Source organism: Rhinoraja longicauda, chromosome 42 (genome assembly GCF_053455715.1).
Source record: "Rhinoraja longicauda isolate Sanriku21f chromosome 42, sRhiLon1.1, whole genome shotgun sequence".
Taxonomy (NCBI): domain Eukaryota; kingdom Metazoa; phylum Chordata; class Chondrichthyes; order Rajiformes; family Arhynchobatidae; genus Rhinoraja; species Rhinoraja longicauda.
Genome location: NC_135994.1, coordinates 7,056,546 through 7,081,802, shown reverse-complemented (window position 1 = coordinate 7,081,802; position 25,257 = coordinate 7,056,546). Strand labels below are relative to the sequence as shown.

General features: G+C 52.4%; 1 protein-coding gene across 1 annotated transcript in view; it reads left to right on the top strand.

The window, feature by feature from the left end:
• Window positions 1-557: 557 nt before the first annotated feature.
• Window positions 558-25,257, top strand: part of LOC144611940 (diacylglycerol kinase beta-like) — a 49,599-nt gene continuing 24,899 nt past the window's right edge. The window contains exons 1-11 of the mRNA XM_078431288.1: window positions 558-988; window positions 2,400-2,449; window positions 4,182-4,256; window positions 5,666-5,785; window positions 7,051-7,168; window positions 9,232-9,320; window positions 12,211-12,327; window positions 13,121-13,219; window positions 16,697-16,789; window positions 18,743-18,816; window positions 21,949-22,023. Of these exons, the coding sequence (XP_078287414.1) occupies window positions 4,206-4,256; window positions 5,666-5,785; window positions 7,051-7,168; window positions 9,232-9,320; window positions 12,211-12,327; window positions 13,121-13,219; window positions 16,697-16,789; window positions 18,743-18,816; window positions 21,949-22,023 (836 nt within the window). The 5' untranslated portion in view covers window positions 558-988; window positions 2,400-2,449; window positions 4,182-4,205. The remainder of the gene's footprint in view (window positions 989-2,399; window positions 2,450-4,181; window positions 4,257-5,665; window positions 5,786-7,050; window positions 7,169-9,231; window positions 9,321-12,210; window positions 12,328-13,120; window positions 13,220-16,696; window positions 16,790-18,742; window positions 18,817-21,948; window positions 22,024-25,257) is intronic.

Sequence of the window (25,257 nt, the reverse complement as noted above, 5' to 3'; positions counted from 1 at the left end):
GACTGGGAGACCTGCAGGTCCCTCAATAGGCCTGGTTCAGGGATGGGCCGATGCAAGACCAATATGAGCAAATGGGGCCAGGCAGATGTGGCAGACACAGAATGTGAATGTGGAACATCTGTACCATCCATGCCACGCCCACTACCATGCCCACTTCTTGGTGAACATCGCTGCCTGGTAGATCTAGCGGTGGCAACCGAGAAGGCTGCCCACTGTGCAAGAGCCTGGTCCAACGTCTGAAACATGGGTGATGGACACGGAAGAACAAGATAGAACTCACCACTGCCGGGGCCTCACCACCGCCGAGGCCTCACCACCGCCGAGGCTCCACCACAGCCGAGGCTCCACCACCGCCGAGGCTCCACCACAGCCGAGGCTCCTCCACTGCCGAGGCTCCACCACTGCCGAGGCTCCACCACTGCCGAGGCTCCACCACTGCCGAGGCCTCACCACTGCCGAGGCTCCTCCACTGCCGGGGCCTCACCACTGCCGAGGCCTCACCACTGCCGAGGCTCCTCCACTGCCGAGGCTCCTCCACTGCCGAGGCCTCACCACTGCCGAGGCTCCTCCACTGCCGAGGCCTCACCACTTCCGGGGCCTCACCACCGCCGAGGCCTCACCACTGCCGGGGCTCCTCCACTGTCGCCGAGGCCTCACTACTGCCGAGGCCTCACCACTGCCGAGGCCCCACCACTGCCGAGGCTCCTCCACTGCCGAGGCCTCACCACTTCCGGGGCCTCACCACTGCCGAGGCTCCTCCACTGTCGCCGGGGCCTCACCACTGCCGAGGCTCCACCAAGGTGTCACCGTTGCCGCCGAGGCCTCACTGCTCATGATGTCTCACCAGTTATTTTGCTTTGCTCCTTCTTTGCAGACACTCCCAACACAAAGCCAGATGATGCAGCCGGGCAGGACGTGGTCTGTGTGAAGGATGTGGTCTGTTATTTATCTTTCCTGGAGGGCGGCCAACCTGAAGACAAACTGAAATGTGAGTTTTGTGCAATTAAAACAAAATCCTTTGGGATATGTTGGAAGAATATGACGTCAGTCAGTCGCAAAGCACACATCCAAACTGAGTGTGTAGGAATTGGAGCTCTCAAAGAACAGAGACAGAGTGCTGGAGTAACTCAGCGGGTCAGGCAGCATCTGTGGGGAACATGGATAGGTGACGTTTCACAGAGTGCTGGAGTAACTCAGCGGGTCAGGCAGCATCTGTGGAGAACATGGATAGGTGACGTTTCACAGAGTGCTGGAGTAACTCAGCGGGTCAGGCAGCATCTGTGGAGAACATGGATAGGTGACGTTTCACAGAGTGCTGGAGTTACTCAGCAGGTCGGGCAGCATCTGTGGAGAGAAGGAATGGGTGACGTTTCAGGCCGAGACCCTTTTCAGACGGAGAGTCAGGGGAGAGGGAAACGAGAGATATAGACGGTGATGTGGAGAGATGTAGATCAAACCTCTCCTGCATTGGTACAGCACCCTCTCTCGTTTTCTCACCTTCCCCTTCCATATTTCCAGTTTCCCTCTACCCTGACTCTCAGACTGAAGAAGAGTCCAGACCCGAAACGTCACCCATTCCTTTTCTCCAAAGATGCTGCCTGACCAGCTGAGCTACTCCGGCTTTTGTGTCCATCCTCGGTCTAAACTGAGTGTGATGTGTGTTTCACTGTGATGTATTTTTCCCCTGAGCTTAGGTAGGTTGTGGTATTTGACAGCTGTAGGAATCTACTAAATACTTGCTTGACACGCTAGATACAGGGAACATGTTTGTTCTGGGGTCTAGGCCATAGAGAATTCGACATACAGTACGGAAACAGGCCCTTCGGCCCATTTTGCCCAAACCGACCAACATGCCTCATCTACACTAGTCCTACCTGCCCATATTTGGCCCATGTCCCTCTAAACCTATCCTATCCAAACCTGTATGGCCTTTGAGTGTGGGAGGAAACCGGAGCTCCTGGAGAAAACCCACGCAGGTCACGGGGAGAACGTACAAACTCCGTATAGACAGCACCCGTAGTCAGGATCAAACCCGGGTCTCCGGCGCCGTGAGGCAGCAGCTCTACCCGCTGCGCCACCGTGCCGCTCTTTCTGAAGAAGGGTCCCGACCCAAAACGTCACCTGTCCATGTTCTCCACAGATGCTGCCTGACCCGCTGAGTTACTCCAGCACTCTGTGAAACGTCACCTACCCATGTTCTCCACAGATGCTGCCTGACCCGCTGAGTTACTCCAGCACTCTGTGAAACGTCACCTATCCATGTTCTCCACAGATGCTGCCTGACCCGCTGAGTTACTCCAGCACTCTGTGTCCTATGTTGCTTAAAGTGTTGATGTACTTTTTAAGAAAAATGCTTAAGAGTGTTTGTCTAACATGCATGTCCTTTTCTTTCCCAACAGTCACGTTTAAGTTGTACGACACTGATGCCAATGGTCTCCTGGACAGTTCTGTGAGTTTGGACCCTGTCTTCCTGCTGCACCCATTCATCTCATGCGTACTATTTATTTTTTCCGGGACATATGTTGTGAGCACCTTATTTGGGAATCACATCGATAGCAATCAGCAGGATCACAGACAACACAAATCGTCCGTGACAGGACTGCTGATGGGGAACGTGGAAAATCTATCTTGCCTGAATCATCCAACTTCTCCTGAATGCCGCAATCCCCTCCCCCTCCCCCTCCCCCTCCCCCTCCCCTCCCCCTCCCCCTCCCCCTCCCCCTCCCCCTCCCCCTCGCCCTCTCCCAGCCCCCCCTCACCCACTCCCCTCACCCACTCCTCACCTATTCCCCTCCCCCTCACCCACTCACCCTCATCCACTCCCCTCCCCCTCACCCACCACCACCCACACCCCTCCCCTCCCCTTCACCCACTCCCCTCCCCCTCTCATCCCTCCCCCCTCACCCACTCCCATCCCCCTCATCCACTCCCCTCCCCCTTCACCCACTCCCCTCCCCCCTCACCCACTCCTCACCTATTCCCCTCCCCCTCACCCACTCCCCTCCCCCTCACCCACCACCACCCACGCCCCTCCCCTCCCCTTCACCCACTACCCTCCCCCCTCACCCACTCCTCACCTACACCCCTCCCCCTCTCCCACTCCCCTACCCAGCCCCCCCTCACCCACTCCTCTCCCCCTCACCCACTCCCCTCGCCCTCACCCACTCCCCACCCACTTCCCTCCCCCTCACCCACCCCTCACCCACTCCCCTCCCCCCTCTCACCCCCCCCCTTTCCCCTCACCCTCCCACAGTCCACATCCCCCTCGCCAGTTGCCCTCACCCGCTCCCCTCCCCCGCTCACCTCCCCCTCCCCTGCGCCCCTCCCCCTCCCCCGCTCCCCTCCCCTCCTCCGTCCGCCCCTCCTGCCTGACCCGGCCGAGTTTCTCCAGCTTTTTGTGTTTTGTTTTCTTGCCAAGCTTTAATTTACTTTACTTGAGAGATACAGGCCCTTCGGCCCACCGAGTCCGTACCGACCGGCGATCCCTGCACATTCACACTACCCTACACACACCAGGGAGAGTTTTTTTTCACAGACACCGAGCCAATTAACCTACAAACCCACGCAGGTCACGGGGAGAACGTACAAACTCCGTACAGACGGCGCCCGTAGTCGGGATGGAACCCGGGTCTCCGGCGCTGTAAGAGCTGTGGGGCAGCAACTCTACCGCTGTCCCCCCACCCCCACAGCAGCGGCTCGTGTGACACTGCGCTGTCATGGAGACCCCCCCCCCCCCCCCGGTCACACTGCGAACTCAGCACCAGCATACGAACATCGGAACATAGACAATAGGTGCAGGAGGAGGCCATTCGCCCTTCGAGCCTGTATGCACCGCCATTCATTGTGATCATGGCTGATCGTCCACAATCAGTAACCCGTGCCTGCCTTCTCCCCATATCCCTTGATTCCACCAGCCCCTAGAGCTCTATCTAACTCTCTCTTAAATCCATCCAGTGAATTGGCCTCCACTGCCCTCTGTGGCGGAGAATTCCACAAATTCACAACCCTCTGGGTGGACAAAGTTTTTTTCTCATCTCAGAATAAATGGCCTCCCCCTTTATTCTTAGACTGTGCGTGGCCCTGGTTCTGGATTCCCCCCAAACATCGGGAGAACGTTTATCCTGTATCTAGCTTGTCCAGTCCTTTGTGAGGGTCTGACCTGTGTCTCGTTCTCCGTTCAGGAGGTGGATCGCATCATTGCGCAGATGATGCACGTGGCAAAGTATTTGAACTGGGACGTGACCGAACTGAAACCGGTGAGTCTTCCGGGCGTTTCACCCGAAAAACCACCTGCTCCCAATCCCCTTGACACCTTTCGTTGCACAGCGTGACATCCCAGTGACGACACACGGAACAGGCGAGTGAACCCTCTTCAAACAAGACCCCCTCCCCCCCCCCCCGTGATCAGTCATTCAACACGGCAAAAGCAGGAATTGTGTGGGAAGGAACTGCAGATGCTGGCTTGAACCGAAGATGGACACAAAAAGCCGGAATCACTCAGCGGGACAGGCAGCATCTCTGGAGAGAAGGAATGGGTGACGTTTCGGGTCCTGAAACGTCACCCATTCCTTCTCTCCAGAGATGCTGCCTGTCCCACTGAGTGACTCCAGCTTTTTGTGTCCATCTTCGGCAAAAGCATGTTAATTTAGCTTGGCGCTTCTTCTCCCCCTCCCCCTCCCCCTCCCCCTCCCCCACCCCCTCCCCCTCCGCCCTCCCCCTCCCCCTCCCTGACGTTTTGCATATTTTCTCTGTGCTCACACCTTCACGGTCTCATTTCCTCCCACCCTCCGTGTCCCAGCGCTGTCTTTAGCGCAGATAAAAGCATCAGTGCCTTGAATCTTCTCAGCTGCATTCATGTAACGCCCCCCCCCCACCCCCCCCCCCCCCCACCCCCCCCGTCAATCCGTCAGAGGAAGGGTCCCGACCAGTAACACCCGCAAGACATTGCAGAGAGTTGTGGACGCAGCCCAGACCGTCACACAAACCAACCTCCCTTCCATCGACTCCATCTACACCTCACGCTGCCTCGGCAAGGCCAGCAGCCCAGACCATGCACACAAACCAACCTCCCTTCCATCGACTCCATCTACACCTCACGCTGCCTCGGCAAGGCCAGCAGCATAATCAAGGACCAGTCTCACCCCGGTCACTCCCTCTTCTCCCCTCTCCCATCGGGCAAGAGGTACAGAAGTGTGAAAACGCACACCTCCAGATTCAGGGACAGTTTCTTCCCAACTGAACCGTCCTCTCACCAACCAGAGAGCAGTGCTGAACTACTATCTACCTCACTGGAAACCCTCGAACTATCTTTGATTGGACTTTACTGGCTTTACTTTGCACTAGACGTTATTCCCTTCTCATGTATCTGTACACTGTAAACGACTCGATTGTAATCACGTGTTGTCTTTCCGCTGATGCTGCCTGACCCGCTGAGTTACTCCAGCACTCTGTGAAACGTTACCTATCCATGTTCTCCACAGATGCTGCCTGACCCGCTGAGTTACTCCAGCACTCTGTGAAACGTCACCTATCCATGTTCTCCACAGATGCTGCCTGACCCGCTGAGTTACTCCAGCTCTTTGTGAATTTTTGTTGTTGTTGTAAACCGTTATCTGCAGTTCCTTGTATCAACGTCTAAACTTAAAACTCCTCTCACACCATTTAGATTTTGAGGGATATGATGAACGAGATTGATTATGACAGGAATGGAACCGTTTCGTTGGACGAGTGGATCAAAGGCGGGATGACAACAGCGCCATTGCTGGTTCTGCTTGGGCTGGAGGCTGTGAGTAACATCAGGCCATGGCTACTGGAAGGTACATTAGTCCAGCAAGACCTGCTGGAAACGGGTCTGTTGGAAGATCAGCTTCCACCATCCTGGACGCATCCTGCCCTTCTGTGGCTCCTATTTAAAAATATATATTATTATCGTTATTTTATTTATTTATTTAATCCAAAATGGTTTTATTCAACTATACACAAATAGAGAGCAGTAACAAAATCAAGACTGCCAATGGCAGTTTACAATCAAACAGTTATCACATTAAAATATTGTCAACTTTATCTACAATACACTCGACCCCCCCGACACACATGCACACACGCACGCACACACGCATACACATGTGCGCGCACACACATGCACACACACACACACGCACGCACACACGCATACATACATGCACGCACACGCATACACGCACGCACATGCGCGCGCACACACAGGCGCGCATGCTCACACGTATACACACACGCACACATGCATACACACGCACACACACACACGCATACACACATGCACACTCACGCATACACGCACACACATGCACACACACAGGTGTGCATGCTCCCACGCCTACACGCATGCACGCACATGCGCACACACACGCACACACACATGAATACACACACACGCATGCACACGCACGCACATGCACACACGCACACATGCGCGCACACACACACAAAGGCAGTCATACCCTTCCACATACACACACGCACACACAAATGTATTTACACACACATTCTCACAGACACACACCAGTACACAGACGCACATACACACATGTACAAACATGTACATGTACAAAGAAAGGCACAGACAGGCATACACTGACACACGCACACACGAGTACACACACATCTACACACACGTTAATACACATCCTCAGAAACACACACCAGCACACACACAGGCACAAATGTGCTAACACAGACACATGGAGGAACATACGTGTGTATACACAGACACACACAAACACACGTGCATTCACAAACATGCACATAGATTCACAGAGTCAACATGCATACACACATGCACTTGTAAATGCTTGTGCAGGCACGCACGTGCACACTCACGCAGTGCAGGCATTGCTCACGTGTGCACATGCGTGCCTGCACAAGCACGCACAAGCACACAGCAGGCACTTCACACACACACACACACACACACACACACACACACACACACACACACACACACACACACACACACACACACACACACACACATTCTCACATTCGGATCATTCTTTCTCCCTCTCTCTGCAGAGTTTGAAGGATGACGGGCAACATATTTGGCGACTGAAACACTTCAGCCGCCCAGTGTTCTGCAACATGTGCCAAAACATCCTCCTGGGAATCAGAAAACAGGGATTATGTTGCACGTGTAAGTGCTGAGATCAGCGATTCCCTCCCTCACCGCCTCTCTTCCCTTCCCTACAACTTTGCCCCTCTCTTCCCTCTCCCTGGTCTGTAGACGTTCGAGATACAGCGCGGAAACAGGCCCTTCGACCCACCGAGTCCGCGCCGACCAGCGATCCCCGCGCGCTCACGCCATCCCACACAAATTCCAATTTTACCGAAGCCAATTAACCCACAAACCTGCACGTCGTTGGAGTGTGGGAGGAAACCGGAGCACCCGGAGAAAACCCACGCAGGTCATACAGGGAGAAGATGCAAACTCCGTACAGACAGCACCCGTAGTCAGGATCGAACCCGGGTCTCTGGCGCTGTGAGGCAGCAACTCTACCGCTGTCCTGTGACAATCCTTCAAGTCTAATGTCCAAAGACTATCAGTGGGATCAAGGTTGAGACCAGCTATGGTTGTTGTGGGTGCCTAGAGGACGTGCTATGAGGTTGCAGGGTGACTTGGATAGGTTGGGTGAGGGGCAGATGCAGTATAATGTGGATAAATGTGAGGTTATCCACTTTGGTGCCAAGAACAGGAAGGCAGATTATTATCTGAATGGTGTCAGATTAGGAAAAGGGGAGTTGCAATGAGACCTGGGTGTCCTTGTACATCAGTCACTGAAAGTAAGTATGCATGTACAGCAGGCAGTGAAGAAAGCCAATAGCATGTTGGCCTTCATTGCGAGAGGATTTGAGTTTAGGAGCAAGGAGGTCCTACTGCAGTTGTACAGGGCTCTGGTGAGACCACACCTGGAGTATTGTGTGCAATTTCGGTCTCCAAATCTGAGGAAGGACATTATTGCTACTGAGGGAGTGCAGCGTAGGTTCACAAGGTTAATTCCCAGGATGGCGGGACTGACATATGATAAATGAATGGGTCGACTGGGCTTGTATTCACTGGAATTTAGAAGGATGAGAGGGGATCTTATAGAAACATATACAATTCTTAAAGGATTGGACAGGCTAGATGCAGGAAAAATGTTCCCCATGTTGGGGTAGTCCAGAACCAGGGGTCACAGTTTAAGAATAAGGGGTCGGCCATTTAGGACTGAGATGAGGAAACATTTTTTCACCCAGAGAGTTGTGAATCTGTGGAATCCTCTGCCACAGAAGGCAGTGGAGGCCGATTCACTGGATGTTTTCAGGAGAGGGTTAGATTTAGCTCTTAGGGCTAACGGAATCAAGGGATACGGGGAAAAAGCAGGAACGGGGTACTGATTGAGAATGATCAGCCATGATCACATTGAATGGCGGTGCTGGTTCGAAGGGCCGAATGGCCGCCTCCTGCACCTGTTTTCTTATGTTTCTATGTGTGATGGCCAGAGATGATTGTGGGTCAGAGGCAATTGAGGGAGTGGGGAGGGGTTAGAGCTGTGTTAATTGTGTACGAGACTCTCAGTGGGATGGGAGGGGAGGTCCAAGATTACATTGGGAGTCCCACTTCTATGATGTGCTGGTACTAATGGTGAAGTTGGATCAGTGATTTGAGATCAGGGTCTGAGGGAACTAAATGTTTTGCACCTCATATTTCGCCTGGGCAGTTTGCAGCCCAGCGGTATGAACATCGACTTCCCCAACTTCAGATAGCTCCTCTGTCCCTCTCTTCCCCTCCCCCTTCCCAGTTCTCCCACTGTCTTCCTGTCTCCACCTATATCCTTCCTTTGTCCCGCCCCCCCCTGACATCAGTCTGAAGAAGGGTCTCGACCCGAAACGTCACCCATTCCTTCTCTCCCGAGATGCTGCCTGTCCCGCTGAGTTACTCCAGCATTGTGTGAATAAATACCTTGGGTTTTCTCCGAGATCTTCGGTTTCCTCCCACACTCCAAAGACGTACAGGTATGTAGGTTAATTGGCTGGGTAAATGTAAAAATTGTCCCTAGTGGGTGTAGGATAGTGTTAATGTGCGGGGATCACTGGGCGGCACGGACTTGGAGGGCCGAAAAGCCCTGTTTCCGGCTGTGTATATATGATGATGATGATGATTTGTACCAGCATCTGCAGTTATTTTCTTATACTAAATGTTTTGCTCTTTCTTTGCAGTTTGTAAATACACTGTGCATGAGAGGTGCGCTTCCAAAGCGCCATCATCCTGCATCCGAACCTACTCAAAATCCATAAAGGGCACGAACGTAAGGTTTTGCCTTTCATCTCTCTGTCCCTATTTCATTACACTCCCTCCCTCCTTCCAATCTGCCGCCCGGCACCGGCGGTCTGTTCCAATTCAACCTGTAGGCTGACACGGTGGCGCAGCGGGTAGAGCTGCTGCCTCACAGCGCCAGAGACCCGGGTTCCATCCCGACTACGGGCGCTGTCTGTGCGGAGTTTGTACGTTCTCCCCGTGACCCGCGTGGGTTTTCTCCGGGTGCTCCGGTTTCATATCATATCATATCATATCATATATATACAGCCGGAAACAGGCCTTTTCGGCCCTCCAAGTCCGTGCCGCCCAGTGATCCCCGTACATTAACACTATCCGACACCCACTAGGGACAATTTTTACATTTACCCAGCCAATTAACCTACATACCTGTACGTCTTTGGAGTGTGGGAGGAAACCGAAGATCTCAGAGAAAACCCACGCAGGTCACGGGGAGAACGTACAAACTCCTTACAGTGCAGCACCCGTAGTCAGGATCGAACCTGAGTCTCCGGCGCTGCATTCGCTGTAAAGCAGCAACTCTACCGCTGCGCTACCGTTTCCTCGCACAATTCCCAACATGTGCAGGTTGGTAGGTTAATTGGTTTTGGTAAAAATTGTAAATTGTCCCTGTTGTACTTCGTGGTCCGGTATCTGTTGTACCTTTGTTATGACCCTGGACAAGTACACATGTTTAAAAGGTTATTATGCTGGAACTTAAATCCAGGCTGTTTATTCCGTGGCTACCTGGAACCAGAGTGGCCACCTAATCACCTCATTCTCTTATATAGACATTACTACACAGGCAAACAAAGTAGTCCTTGTGATACAACAAAGTAGTCCCTGCAATATCACAACAGTCCCTAGTGTGTGTAGGATGGTGTTAGTGTGCGGGGATCGCTGGTCGGCGCGGTCTCGATGGGCCGAAGGGCCTGTTTCCACACTGTATCTCTAACCTGAACTAAACTCAACCGACGCCTTTCAATCTCTCATGAAAGAGGAACCTCTTTAGTCAGAGGGTAGTTAATCTTCAGCCCAACCTGCCCACACCGGCCAACATGTCCCATCTACACTAGTCCCACCTACCTGCATTTGGCCCATATCCCTCCAAACCTGTCTTATCCTGTACACTGCAAGGGCCAGGAAGCGAGCGGGCAAGATCATCTCTGACCCCTCTCACCCTGGCCACAAACTCGTCGAAGCACTTCCCTCTGGAAGGCGACTCCGGACTGTCAAAAGCAGCCACAGCCGGACATAAAAACAGCTTTTTTCCACGAGTGGTAGTTCTACTCAATAACCAAAGTCTGTAGTTTATCTTTTGCTCTGGTTTATTTCCACCCACATGTTTAGACCGTAATGGTGCATCCTTATTGTTTTGATGTGTTTATACTTTATTCTTAATTGTTAACTGTATGTTTGTGTTGGCATTTGTGAGCGGAGCACCAAGGCACATTCCTTGTATCTGCACATACTTGGCCAATAAACTTACTCATTCTCATTCATACCTGTCTAACTGCTTCTTAAACGTTGTGATAGTCCCAGCCTCAACTACCTCCTCTGGCAGCTCGTTCCATACACCCGCCGCCCTCTATCATCATATATCATATCATATCAATACAGCCGGAAACAGGCCTTTTCGGCCCACCAAGTCCGTGCCGCCCAGCGATCCCCGTACATTAACACTATCCTACACCCACTAGGGACAATTTTTACATTTACCCAGCCAATTAACCTACATACCTGTACGTCTTTGGAGTGTGGGAGGAAACCGAAGATCTCGGAGAAAACCCACGCAGGTCACGGGGAGAACGTACAAACTCCTTACAGTGCAGCACCCGTAGTCAGGATCGAACCTGAGTCTCCGGCGCTGCATTCGCTGTAAAGCAGCAACTCTACCGCTGCGCTACCGTGCCACCCTCTGTGTGAATAAGTTGCCCCTCAGGTTCCTATTAAACCTTTCCTCCCTCACCTTAAACCTATGGTCCTCTGGTTCTCGATTCCCCTACTCTGGGTAAAAAAAACGCCTACCCGATCTATTCCTCTCACGATTTTGCACACCTCTATAAGATCACCCCTCATCCTCCTGTGCTCCAAGTTATGGAATCCTAGCCTGCTCCACCTCTCCCTGGAGCTCAGGCCCACGAGTCCTGGCAACATCCTCGTAAATCCTCCCTGCACCCTTTCCAGCTTGACAACATCTTTCCGCTAACATGGCGCCCAGAACTGAACACAATCCTCTAAATGCGGTCTCACCAACGTCTTATGCTACTGCAACGTGACCTCCCAACTTCTACACTCAAAGCTCTGACTGATGAAGGCCAAAGCATTTTTCACCACCCTATGATGGCCTGTGATGCCACTTTCAATGATGTACTTGTGCTGAACTGTAGACAAAAAATGTATTTTACTGTAACAACAAATTTTACTGTACATGCAACAAATGAAGCACCATATCACACCATGAAGGTGGACACAGAGTGCTGGAGTAACTCAGCGGGTCAGGCAGCATCCCTGGAGAGACGGAATGGGTGACGTTTCAGGTCGAGACCCTTCTTCAGACTGATGTCAGGGGAGGGGGGGGCGGGACAAAGATAGGATGTAGACGGAGACAAGAAGACAGTGGGAGAACTGGGAAGGGGGAGGGGAAAGAGAGGGACATTGGAACTATCTGAAGTTGGAGAAGTCAATGTTCATACCGCTGGGGTGTAAACTACCTAAACGAAATATGAGGTGCTGTTCCTCCACTTTGTGCTGGGCCTCACTCTGACAGTGGAAGAGGCCCAGGACAGAGAGGTAGGTCAGTGTGGGAGTGGGATGGGGAGGAGTTACCATGAACAATGATTGCATTATATTCAAGTGTTTTGCATTATGTTTTGGTTCAGGTCATGAAGCACATGTGGGTCGAAGGGAACTGCAACATTACATGCGAGGGTTGCCAAAAGACCATCAAGAGTTTCCAACGGCTGACCGGTGTCCACTGTGCCTGGTGCCATAACACTGTGAGTCCCTGGCCATGCTCTCATTCATCATTCAACACACAGTTAGCAACATCAGCAGCTCTGAGGGAGAGGTGTAACACAAAACAGCCACTGGTGTAACACAATCAGCATTTCTCATTACAGTCATGGTGCTAATTAATGTTGGTGATTATGTGCAGGAAGGAACTGCAGATGCTGGTTTACACCGAAGGTAGACACAAAGTGCTGGAGTAACCCAGCGGGTCAGGCAGCATCTGTGGAGAAAATGAATAGGTGACGTTTCAGGTCGAGACCCTTCATCAGACGATGAAAGGTCCCGGCCCGAAAGGTCACCTATTCCTTTTCTCCACAGATGCTGCCTGTCCCGCTGTGTTACTCCAGCACTCTGTGAAACGTCACCTATCCATGTTCTCCACAGATGCTGCCTGACCCGCTGAGTTACTCCAGCACTGTGTGCCTGACTGCAGGGTGCTGAATTACTTGAGTTTGTCAGCTTTGTCAGGCAGCTGAGTTTGTCTTATAGACAATAGACAATAGGTGCAGGAGGAGGCCATTCGGCCCTTCGAGCCTGTACGCACCGCCATTCAATGTGATCATGGCTGATCATTCTCAATCAGTACCCCGTTCCTGCCTTCTCCCCGTACCCCCTGACTCCGCTATCCTTAAGAGCTCTATCCAGCTCTCTCTTGAATGCATTCAGAGAATTGGCCTCCACTGCCCTCTGAGGCAGAGAATTCCACAGATTCACAACTCTCTGACTGAAAACGTTTTTCCTCATCTCCGTTCTAAATGGCCTACCCTCTTGTGCCAACAGCTCCACAATGAATGCATGCCCCAGGAGATGGAGGAGTGCGACTGTGGGCGGATGAGGGACCACGTGCTGCCGCCCTCTGCCATCTACCCCGTGGTTCTGGTAAATGTCCATCTCCGCACCTTCGCGCCATTTGGCTTTCCGTGGATGACCGTTGTCGCCGCTGTCGCCGGAGACGATCCCGGGATACGAAGGGCTTCGTCAGACACGGAACTATGTGCTATGTGCAGTGTGGGGAAAACTGCCACTGGCAGCCTGAACGCCGGAGCGATGGGGACCCGGGGCGGGGGGAGGAGGGGGAGGAGGGGGGGCCGCCGACAACGAAGAGGGACCCCGCGTTGGGGGGGGAGGCGGGGGGAGGGGCTGCTGCCTCACAGACAGCAGATAGCACTGTGTCGGAAAGGGCGGTCACGGTGGCGCAGCGGTGGAGTTGCCGCCTTACAGAGAATGCGGCGCCGGAGACCCGGGTTCCACCCCGACCACGGGCGCCGCCTGTACGGAGTTTGTACGTTCTCCCCGTGACCCGCGTGGGTTTTCTCCGAGATCTTCGGTTTCCTCCCACGCTCCAAAGACGTGCAGGTTTGTAGGTTAATTGGCTGGGCAAATGTAAAAATTGTCCCCGGTGTGTGTAGGATGGTGTTAGTGCGCGGGGATCGCTGGGCGGCGCGGACCCGGTGGGCCGAAGGGCCTGTTTCCGCGCTGCATCTCCAAACTAAACTGCAGATGCTGGTTTAAATCGACACAAAATGCTGGAGTAACTCAGCGGGTCAGGCAGCATCCCTGGAGAGAGGGAATGGGTGACGTTTCGGGTCGAGACCCTTCGTCAGACTGATGTCAGGGGAGGGGGAGATACATAGATGAGTAAGTGTCAGATGTGAAAACAGGTCCAAAGGAATGGACACTTCCCTATGCGTGTATCTCCCTCTCCCCTGACATCAGCCTGAAGAAGGGTCTCGACCCGAAACATCACCCATTCCTTCTCTCCAGGGATACTGCCTGACCCGCTGAGTTACTCCAGCATTTTGTGTCTACCTTCAGTAGATGGGACTGTTCGGTGCAGGTTTGTGTAACTTTGTCAGCGCCAACATGTGGCGGCTCTTGTGTACTGCCCCGGTGAGATGTGCTGCATGATCTTACCCGGGTCGTGAGCAAAGCAAAGCGTTTCACTCTACATGTGACAATCCTGGGATGGCAGGACTTTCATATGAAGAAAGACTGGATAGACTCTGCTTGTACTCGCTGGAATTTAGAAGACTGAGGGGGGATCTTATAGAAACGTACAAAATTCTTAAGGGGTTGGACAGGCTAGATGCAGGAAGATTGTTCCCGATGTTGGGGAAGTCCAGAACAAGGGGGTCACAGTTTAAGGATAAGGGGGAAGTCTTTTAGGACCGAGATGAGAACGTTTTTTTTCACACAGAGAGTGGTGAATCTGTGGAATTCTCTGCCACAGAAGGTAGTTGAGGCCAGTTCATTGGTTATATATTTAAGAGCGAGTTAGATGTGGCCCTTGTGGCTAAAGGGATCAGGGGGTATGGAGAGAAGGCAGGTACAGGTTACTGAGTTGGATGATCAGCCATGATCATATTGAATGGTGGTGCGTACCGGCTCGAAGGGCCGAATGGCCTACTCCTGCACCTATTTTCTATGTTTCTAAACCATCATTCAGTCATTGATTCCCGCACCTCCCCATCCATCCTCGTACAGCTTTCTATCAGACCCTCACTCCAGCTGCGTTACCGATAGCGGTCTCAGGTCACACCTCCGCCCTGACTCGGCTGCACGCTGGCGCAGCTGGTAGAGTTGCCGCCTCACAGCGCCAGAGACCCGGGTTCAATCCTGACCTCGGGTTGCGGTCTGTGTGTGTGTGTGTGGAGTTTGCACGTTCTCCCCGCGACCTCGTGGGCTTCCTCCTGGTGCTCCGGTCTCCTCCCACATCCCAACGACGTGCGGGCTTTGTAGGTTAATCTGTAAACCCTTGGTGTGTAGGGAAAGTGGGTTAACAGAGAACTAGTGTGTACGGGCGATTTGCTGGTCGGCGCGGTCTCGGTGGGCCGAAAGCCTGCTGCCATGCTGTGTCCCGAAACAAAACCAAACTCAACTCGCCTTCTCATCAACAAAGTCTTCAGCCTTTCTTCAGTCCCGCCTAGTTTAGCTTAGAGGTACAGCACGGAAACAGGCCCTTCGTCCCACCGAGTCTGCACCGACCAGCGATCCCCGCACACTAACACTATCCTACACACACTGGGGACAATTTACACCGACACCAAGCCAATTAACCTACAAACAATAGACAATAGGTGCAGGAGGAGGCCATTCGGCCCTTTGAGCCAGCACCGCCATTCAATGTGATCATGGCTGATCACTCTCAATCAGTACCCCGTTCCTGCCTTCTCCCCGTACCCCCTGACTCCGCTATCCTTAAGAGCTCTATCTAGCTCTCTCTTGAATGCATTCAGAAAATTGGCCTCCGCTGCCTTCTGAGGCAGAGAATTCCACAGATTCACAACTCTGTGACTGAAAAAGTTTTTCCTCATCTCAGTTCTAAATGGCCTACCCCTTATTCGTAAACTGTGGCCCCTTGTTCTGGACTCCCCCAACATTGGGAACATGTTTCCTGCCTCTAACGTGTCCAGCCCCTTAATAATCTTATACGTTTCGATAAGATCTCCTCTCATCCTTCTAAATTCCAGTGTATACAAGCCTAGTCGCTCCAGCCTTTCAACATATGACAGTCCTGCCATTCCGGGAATTAACCTAGTAAACCTACGCTGCACGCCCTCAATAGCAAGAATATCCTTCTTCAAATTTGGAGACCAAAAATGCACACAGTACTCCAGGTGCGGTCTCACTAGGGCCCTATACAACTGCAGAAGGACCTCTTTTCTCCTATACTCAACTCCTCTTGTTATGAAGGCCAACATGCCATTGGCTTTCTTCACTGCCTGCTGTACCTGCATGCTTCCTTTCAGTGACTGATGCACTAGGACACACAGATCTCGTTGTACGTCCCCTTTTCCTAACTTGACACCATTCAGATAATACTCTGCCTTCCTATTCTTACCACCAAAGTGGATAACATCACACTTATCCACATTAAACTGCATCTGCCATGCATCCGTCCACTCACACAACCTGTCCAAGTCACCCTGCAACCTCATAGCATCTTCCTCACAGTTCACACTGCCACCCAGCTTTGTATCATCTGCAAATTTGCTAATGGTACTTTTAATCCCTTCATCCAAGTCATTAACAAACCTGCACGTATCTGGAGTGTGGGAGGAAACCGGAGCACCCGGAGATAACCCACGCAGGTCACGGGGAGAACGTGCAAACTCCGTACAGACAGCGCCCGTAATCTGGTTGGAACCCGGGTCTCCGGCGCTGTGAGGTAGCAACTCTACCGCTGCGCCACCGTGCTGACTTAGGGGGAGCACGTTAATTCATCAGATGCCTCATAGATTGGGTGTGGTGTGGAAAGTTAGGGGCGCGGTGGGGAGGGGAGGAGGGGGAATTAACCTCTTGCTTGCAATGATGCCCGGGCTCACGTCAGACTTCTTTTCCCTTTGGTTTATAAAGGACAGACAGAACAGCCTGAAGAAGAAAGACGATGAGACCTCGTCGCTGGATGGGGACATGCCGATCACCACCGCGGATGGGAAGATTCTCCAGGTACCTCAGCTGTTCCATCGAGGTCCACACAGCCCGACCCTCTGCACATCTTGATATCCCCGGCATACAGGGACCTTTATGTTTTTCCTCATTTTGTTCTTCCAGTTTAGTTGCAGCTCAGTTCAGTTTATTGTCACGTGTACCGAGGTAGAGTGAAAAGCTTTTTGTTGCCTGTTATCCAGTCAGTGGAAAGACAACACATGCTTACAATCGAGCCGTCCACAGTGTACTGACACATACCATACAATACCATACACATATAGCCGGAAACAGGCCTTTTCGGCCCACCAAGTCCGTGCCGCCCAGCGATCCCCGTACATTAACACTATCCTACACACACTAGGGACAATTTTTACATTTACCCAGCCAATTAACCTACATACCTGATAAGGGAATAACGTTTAGTGCAAGGTAAAGCCAGCAAAGTCCGATCAAGGATAGTCCAAGAGTCTCCAGTGAGTTAGATAGTATTTCAGCACTGCTCTCTGGTTGTGGTGGGATGGTTCAGTTGCCTGATAACAGCTGGGAAGAAACTGTCCCTGAATCTGGAGGTGTGCGTTTTCACACTTCTGTACCTCTTGCCCGATGGGCGAGGGGAGAAGAGGGAGTGGCCGGGGTGAGACTGGTCCTTGATTATGCTGCTGGCCTTGCCGAGGCAGCGTGAGGTGTAGATGGAGTCGATGGAAGGGAGGTTGGTTTGTGTGATGGTCTGGGCTGCTGGCCTTGCCGAGGCAGCGTGAGGTGTAGATGGAGTCGATGGAAGGGAGGTTGGTTTGTGTGATGGTCTGGGCTGCTGGCCTTGCCGAGGCAGCGTGAGGTGTAGATGGAGTCGGTGGAAGGGAGGTTGGTTTGTGTGATGGTCTGGGCTGCGTCCACAACTCTCTGCGATTTCTTGCAGTCTTGGATGAAGCTGTTCCCAAGCCAGGCTGTGATGCATCCCGATAAAATGCTTCCATTTGTGCTTATGGCGTGGAAGGAGGCCATTTAACCCATCAAACCTAAGCCAGCCCACAGTCCAATCCCATTCCTTCACTAAACTTCCTATTCTTCCCACATGCACGTCAAGTCGGCCTCACCCACACACTCAGGACAAGTGATAGCAGTCGTTTAACCCACCAACCTGCATGGCTTTGAGAGCCTGGCACCTTTTGGCTATGTGGCGCGGTATAACCATTCATTCTGATTAAGTCCTTGTAAAGTACCTTGGGTCATTTTGTTGTGTTCAAGACACAATAGACAATAGACAATAGACAATATGTGCAGGAGGAGGCCATTTGGCCCTTCGAGCCAGCACCGCCATTCACCGTGATCATGGCTGATCATTCTCAATCAGTACCCCGTTCCTGCCTTCTCCCCATACCCCCTGACTCCGCTATCCTTAAGAGCTCTATCTAGCTCTCTCTTGAATGCATTCAGAGAATTGGCCTCCACTGCCTTCTGAGGCGGAGAATTCCACAGATTCACAACTCTCTGACTGAAAAAGTTTTTCCTCATCTCCGTTCTAAATGGCCTACCCCTTATTCTTAAACTGTGGCCCCTGGTTTTGGACTCCCCCAACATTGGGAACATGTTTCCTGCCTCTAACGTGTCCGTCCAATCCCTTAATAATCTTATACGTTTCGATAAGATCTCCTCTCATCCTTCTAAATTCCATGTGTATACAAGCCTAGTCGCTCCAGTCTTTCAACATATGACAGTCCCGCCATTCCGGGAATTAACCTAGTAAACCTACGCTGCACGCCCTCAACAGCAAGAATATCCTTCCTCAAATGTGGAGACCAAAACTGCACACAGTACTCCAGGTGTGGCCTCACTAGGGCCCAATATAAATGCAAGTCGTTATTGATGTCGGAACTGAAAGGTTGGCGTGCTTGAGTGAATGTGAGTGGAGGCTGGACATGGCAGCGTCTTGCATTTGGAACTGATTGTTGTCGTTCTTCTGTTCACTGACAGATAATCCCGGTGCCCAACACTCACCCGCTGCTGGTGTTTGTCAACCCAAAAAGTGGAGGGAAACAGGGCGAGAGGTAAGAAGTCCCCATGTTGCTGCCTTGGACCGCGGCTTCTTTCTCCATAGAATGGGGGAGAAGGCTGCTTAGATCGGCTGCTCACGGCTGGACCTCACGGACCACCCTTGCCCTGAAGGTGCCGCCCATGGGCATGGTTTGTGCCATCCTGATGCCAGCACCCGGGCAAGCTGTGGTCTTGGGTGGTTTGGTAGATTTTCGTGCTGGGAAGGGGATGGGGGAAAGGGAGAACATATGTTGAAAGACTGGAGCGGCTAGGCTTGTCTACACTGGAATTTAGAAGGATGAGAGGGGGTCTTAGAAACATAAAAACATAGAAACTAGGTGCAGGAGTAGGCCATTCGGCCCTTCGAGCCTGTACGCACCACCATTCAATATGATCATGGCTGGTCATCCAGCTCAGTAACCTGTACCTGCCTTCTCTCCATACCCCCTGATCCCTTTAGCCACAAGGGCCACATCTAACTCCCTCTTAAATATAGCCAATGAACTGGCCTCAACTACCTTCTGTGGCAGAGAATTCCACAGATTCACCACTCTCTGTGTGAAGAAATGTTTTCTCATCTCGGTCCTAAAAGACTTCCCCCTTATCCTTAGGCTGTGACCCCTGGTTCTGGACTTCCCCAACATCGGGAACAATCTTCCCGCATCTAGCCTCTCCAACCCCTTAAGAATTTTGTATGTTTCTATAAGATCCCCCGTCAGTCTTCTAAATTCCAGCGAGTACAAGCCGAGTCTATCCAGTCTTTCTTCATATGAAAGTCCTGCCATCCCAGGAATCAATCTGGTGAACCTTCTCTGTACTCCCTCTAAGGTTAGAATGTCTTTCCTCAGATTAGGAGACCAAAACTGTACACAATACTCCAGGTGTGGTCTCACCAAGGCCCTGTACAACTGCAGCAGAACCTCCCTGCTCCTAAACTCAAATCCTCTTGCTATGAATGCTAACATACCATTCGCTTTCTTCACTGCTTGCTGCACCTGCACGCTTGCTTTCAATGACTGGTGTACCATGACACCCAGGTCACGTTGCATCTTATCGAAACGTATAAGATTATTAAGGGGTTGGACACGTTAGAGGCAGGAAACATGTTCCCAATGTTGGGGGAGTCCGGAACCAGGGGCCACAGTTTAGGAATAAGGGGTCGGCCATTTAGAACGGAGATGAGGAAAAACTTTTTCAGTCAGAGAGTTGTAAATCTGTGGAATTCTCTGCCTCAGAAGGCAGCGGAGGCCAATTCTCTGGATGCATTCAAGAGAGAGCTGGATAGAGCTCTTAAGGATAGCGGAGTCAGGGGGTATGGGGAGAAGGCAGGAACAGGGACTGATTGAGAATGATCAGCCACGATCACATTGAATGGCGGTGCTGGCTCGAAGGGCCGAATGGCCTACTCCTGCACCGACTGTATATTGTCTAACATCTATATATCTATATACTAAAACTCTCGTTAGTTTGTTTGTTTGTTCCTGAACTACATCCAAAGCGGTACATGATAGCGCGACAATTTTAGGCCCACCTTACTCACCGTCGTCCCTTTGGTGCTAATGGAAGACGTTTCATTGAAATCGGTGTTATATTTTTTAAGTTATTCACATTTTAAAGTTTAAATCTATCTCCTAGGGAGGGAGGGGGAGGGGGAGAGGGAGGGAGGAGGGAGGGGCGAGGGGAAGGGGAGGGAGGAGGGGGAGGGGAGTGAGGGGGAGGGAGGGGGAGGAGGGAGGGGGAGAGGGGAGGAGAGGAGGGAGGGGGGGGAGGGGATGGAGGGGGAGGAGGGAGGGAGGGAGGAGGGAGGATAGGGGGGTTGAGAGGGATGAGGAAGGTGGGAGGGAAAGGGAGGGGAGGGGGAAGGGGAGGGGGTAGAGTAGAGGGGGAGGGGGAGGGGAGGAGGGGGGGAGGGCGAGGGGGAGGGAGGGGTAAAGGGAAGGGGAGGGAGGAGGGGGAGGGAGGAAGGGGAGGGATGGGGGAGGAAGGAGGGGGAGAGGGGAGGAGATGAGGGAGGGAGGGGGAGGAGGGAGGGAGGGGGAGGGAGGGCGAGTGGGAGGGAGGGAGGAGGGAGGGGTGAGGGGAAGGGGAGGGACGAGGGGGAGGGATGGGGGAGGAAGGGGGCTTGAGGGGGATGAGGAAGGTGGGAGGGGAAGGGAGGGGAGGAGGGAGGGGTAGGGGGGGAGGAGAGGGTGCTGCACCAATGCAGGAGAGGTTTGGGCCCAACGGGTCCACTTGGTCTAGTATATAACTGAAACTCTAATCTTGTTTGTTTGTGTCCGTTGGTCCGGAAATTCAGCCAGAACGGTACACGAGAGCGTGACAATTTTAGGCCCACCTTGTCCTGGGGTCTGTATTACCCAAGTTTCATTCAAATTGCAGGAGATATCTGGGCCCACCGGGTCCATGCCTGGCTCGTTGCTCATAATGCCCTGAGCATAGACTTTGAGAGGTCATGTTGCAGCTCTGTAAGACGCCGGCAGAGGCCGCATTTAGAATATTGTGTTCGGTTCTGGGCACCATGTTGTAGGAAAGATGTTGTCAAGCTGGAAAGGGCACAGAGATGATTTACGAGGATGTTGCCAGGACTCGAGGGCCTGAGCTACAGGGAGAGGTTGAGCAGGCTGGGACTCTATTCCTTGGAGCGCAGGAGGATGAGGGGTGATCTTATGGAGGTGTACAAAATCAAGAGAGGAATAGATCGGGTAGACAGCTGCACAGAGCCTAGAGTAGGGGAATCGAGAACCAGAGAGCAAAGGTTTAAGGTGAAGGGGGAAAAGTTTTATAAGAATCTGAGGGGTAGCTTTTTCACACAGAGGGTGGTGGGTGTATGGAACGAGCTGCCAGAGGAGGTAGTTGAGGCTGGGACTATCCCAACATTTAAGAAGCAATTAGACAGGTCCATGGATAGGACAGGTTTGGAGGGATATGGACCAAGCGCAGGCAGGTTGGACTGGTGTAGATGGGGCATGTTGGCATCCTGTCTCAAACTCAGGCATGCCATGGGCTCAGTGCTTCAGGGTAGACAGGGAACCGAACGGGAACATGGCGTGATGTGTCCGTGGGGGTCTGTTCAGCCGCGAGTGTCACTGAAGCCCATTGCTGAGGTCATTACAGGCCGCTAATAATCCATCATTGTGTTGTTGCAGGGTGCTACGGAAGTTCCAGTACCTCTTAAACCCAAGACAAGTCTTCAACCTCGCCAAGGACGGACCGAAACCAGGGTAAGGCTGGATTAATTTTCAAAGCGCTGGTCAGATTTAATTGCACATCAGTCACCGCACGGGGATGCTTTCTAGTTCCAGCGAAAGGCTGACGTTCGGACGTTCGTTGACGATTTTCTCTTGGAATCGGCAATGCGTTCATAGCTGGCGGCCAAGGTTTTCGGCACACGTCTTGTTTTATTTTGGCGTGAAGGGTGATAATCCCCTGTGGTTTTACGGTGCTGGGGCGTGGCTTTGACAGGTCTTCACAACGTGAAGCCTTGTGGGATGATGAATGAACAGGACATGCCATAAGGGTCTCGACCCGAAACGTCATCAGTCTGAAGAAAGGTCTCGACCCGAAACGTCATCAGTCTGAAGAAGGGTCTCGACCCGAAACGTCACCCATTCCTTCTCTCCCAAGATGCTGCCTGACCTGCTGAGTTACTCCAGCATGTTGTGAATAAATCGAATAGGACATGCCATGAGGCGGTTCCATAGCATGCAGCGGAATGCACTCAAACGAGCAAGGGACAGGTACATATAGAGTGATACAGCGTGGAAACAGGCCCTTCGGCCCAACTTGCCCACACCGGCCAACATGTCCCAGCTACACTAGTCCCACCTGCCTGCGCTTGGACCATATCCCTCCAAACCTGTCCTATCCATGTACCTGTCTAACTGTTTCTTAAACGTTGCGATAGTCCCAGCCTCAACTACCTCCTCCGGCAGCCCGTTCCATACACCCACCACCCTCTGTGTGAAAAGGTTACCCTTCAGATTCCTATTCAATCTTTTCCCCTTCACCTTGAACCTATGTCCTCTGGTCCTCGATTTCCCTACTCTGGGCAAGAGACTCTGTGCATCTACCCGATCTACTCCTCTCATGATTTTATACACATCTAACCCTCTCCTGATTTTGGGCGCATTTTATATCTGCTTCTGGACACTTCTGGAGAGATCCCTCTGCCGTGAATTTAGGTGAATTTGGGGCATTTCTCAGAGGGTGGGTTTTTGCCAATCACCTGCCCAAGAGAACCAGATATACAGCTGAACACACGCCAAGATGGCACTGAAGTGGGCGGTGTTGTAGATGGCGAAGACGGTTATCAAAGATTACAGCAGGATCTTGATCGGCTGGGCAAGTGGACTGCCGAACGGTTATCGGGTAGATAAGGCGGTGAAGAAGGATTTCGGTACATTGTCCTTCACCAGTCAGGGTATTGAGTGTAGGTTACACACACACACACAATGCTGGAGTAACTCAGTGGGCCAGGCAGCATCTCTGGATATAACGACGGAATAGGTGACGTTTCAGATCGAGACTCTTCATCAGGCTAACTCTCGTCCGAGACACTCCCACTAGGTGAGAACATCCTCCACATCCACTCTGTCCAGGTCGATTTTTCTGTCGGGAGAGATTGTGAATTTTGAGCGGTGCTGTCAGAGCCACTGTTTAGTTGAGTTCAGTTTAGTTAACTGTCACGTGCACCGAGGTACAGTGAAAAGCTTTGTTGTTGCGTGCTCTCCGGTCGGCGGAAAGACTGTGCGTGATTACAATCGAGCCGTTCACGGTGTGCAGACACAGGATAAAGGGAGTGATGTTTAGTGCAAGACCAAGCCAGTAAACCCCACCACTGTGTGTGATGGATGAGTTGTCCGAATGTGCAATCTGCAATGCGCACTTTTCCTTTCGACGCGGGTCTCGGGAGTTTGAATGCGCTCAACTGGCCGCGCCCGCAGGACAGGCAGCGGTGCTGCAACTGCGCTGCTGCTGCAAGGTTTTTGCGGGGCACTTCCGCAAGCTGCAAACAGCAGCAACTCACACGCTGGCGTGCAGCGCAAGGCTTGCAGCTTCGATGCAAAATGGTTCTGACGCACTGCCCAAAGGCCCTGCAAAGTCCTCCGGCCCTTTCCAAAGGCAGACCCAGCTGCGATTATGCAAATGAAAGCTTGCAGCCAGCGCGAAGGCCCAACGCATCCCCCGTGACAATGCTGATCAACTGCTCCTCGAACGCACCTCCCCGACTCCCGAAGCTGGTAAGTTGACTCTCCGCGCAGTGTTTCCTTTCCCCTGCGTTTGCCCTCAAAATGGAGGACGCCAGAGATGGGAGTGGGTGGCCACAAAGCCCCGTGACTCTGGTGCAGCCAGCAAGTGTCGCCGTCTCTGAATGGGAACATGCCATGTCAAAGGAATAGCAGCAGCTTCCTGTCTTTTGGGCGGCACGGTGGCGCAGCGGTAGAGTTGCCATCTCACAGCGCCAGGGCTCGATCCTGACCACGGGTGCTGCCTGTACGGAGTTTGCACGCTCTCCCCTGCGTGGGTTTCTTCTCTGAGATCTTCCGTTTCCTCCCACACTCCGAAGGCGTGCTGGTTTGCTGGTTAATTGGCTCGGTATCAATGTAAAAGTGTCCCTAGTGTGTGTAGGATAGTGTTAGTGTCGCTGGTCGGCGCGGACTCGGTGGGCTGAAGGGCCTGTTTCCGCAATGTATCTCGAAACTAAACTAAACTGATCTGATTGATTGATTGATGCTCTGTTGTCACATGGACTTGGTGCAGTGAAATTCTTTGTTTTGCATTCAGTGCACAAGGTATGCAAAGAGTCGCTACGTAAAGGGCGCCAACTAAGTGTTCAATATAGTCCTGATGGTCCCTCTTCCTTCACGCCCACCTCCCCCCCGCTGGGTCCCTCTGTTTTCGGCGGCCACCCTTGTTCTCCCCCTTGTTCTTTCTCTTGTTCTCTCGGGGGCTGTCCCTCCATGCCGGGACCCTCTTATCTTATCCAGTCATTTGGAGAACTCTGAGAACCTCCAAAACAGAAGATGAGGAAGGGTCTCGACCCGAAACGTCACCTATCCATGTTCTCCACAGATGCTGCCTGACCCGCTGAGTTACTCCAGCACTCTGTGAAGCGTCACCTATCCATGTTCTCCAGTGATGCTGCCTGACCCGCTGAGTTACTCCAGCACTCTGTGAAACGTCACCTATCCATGTTCTCCAGAGATGCTGCCTGACCCGCTGAGTTACTCCAGCACTCTGTGAAACGTCACCTATCCATGTTCTCCACAGATGCTGCCTGACCCGCTGAGTTACTCCAGTGTTTTGTGTCTACCTTCTCTTCACGTACACATTATTTACACTCGGCTGCCGATATACAATTCCACAGGTCGCCCAACAGAACCTCTCGAAACTACACAAGACTCACAGTGATAAATACTTTGGCAGTGAATCTACCTTCACTGCCATGCAAGCTG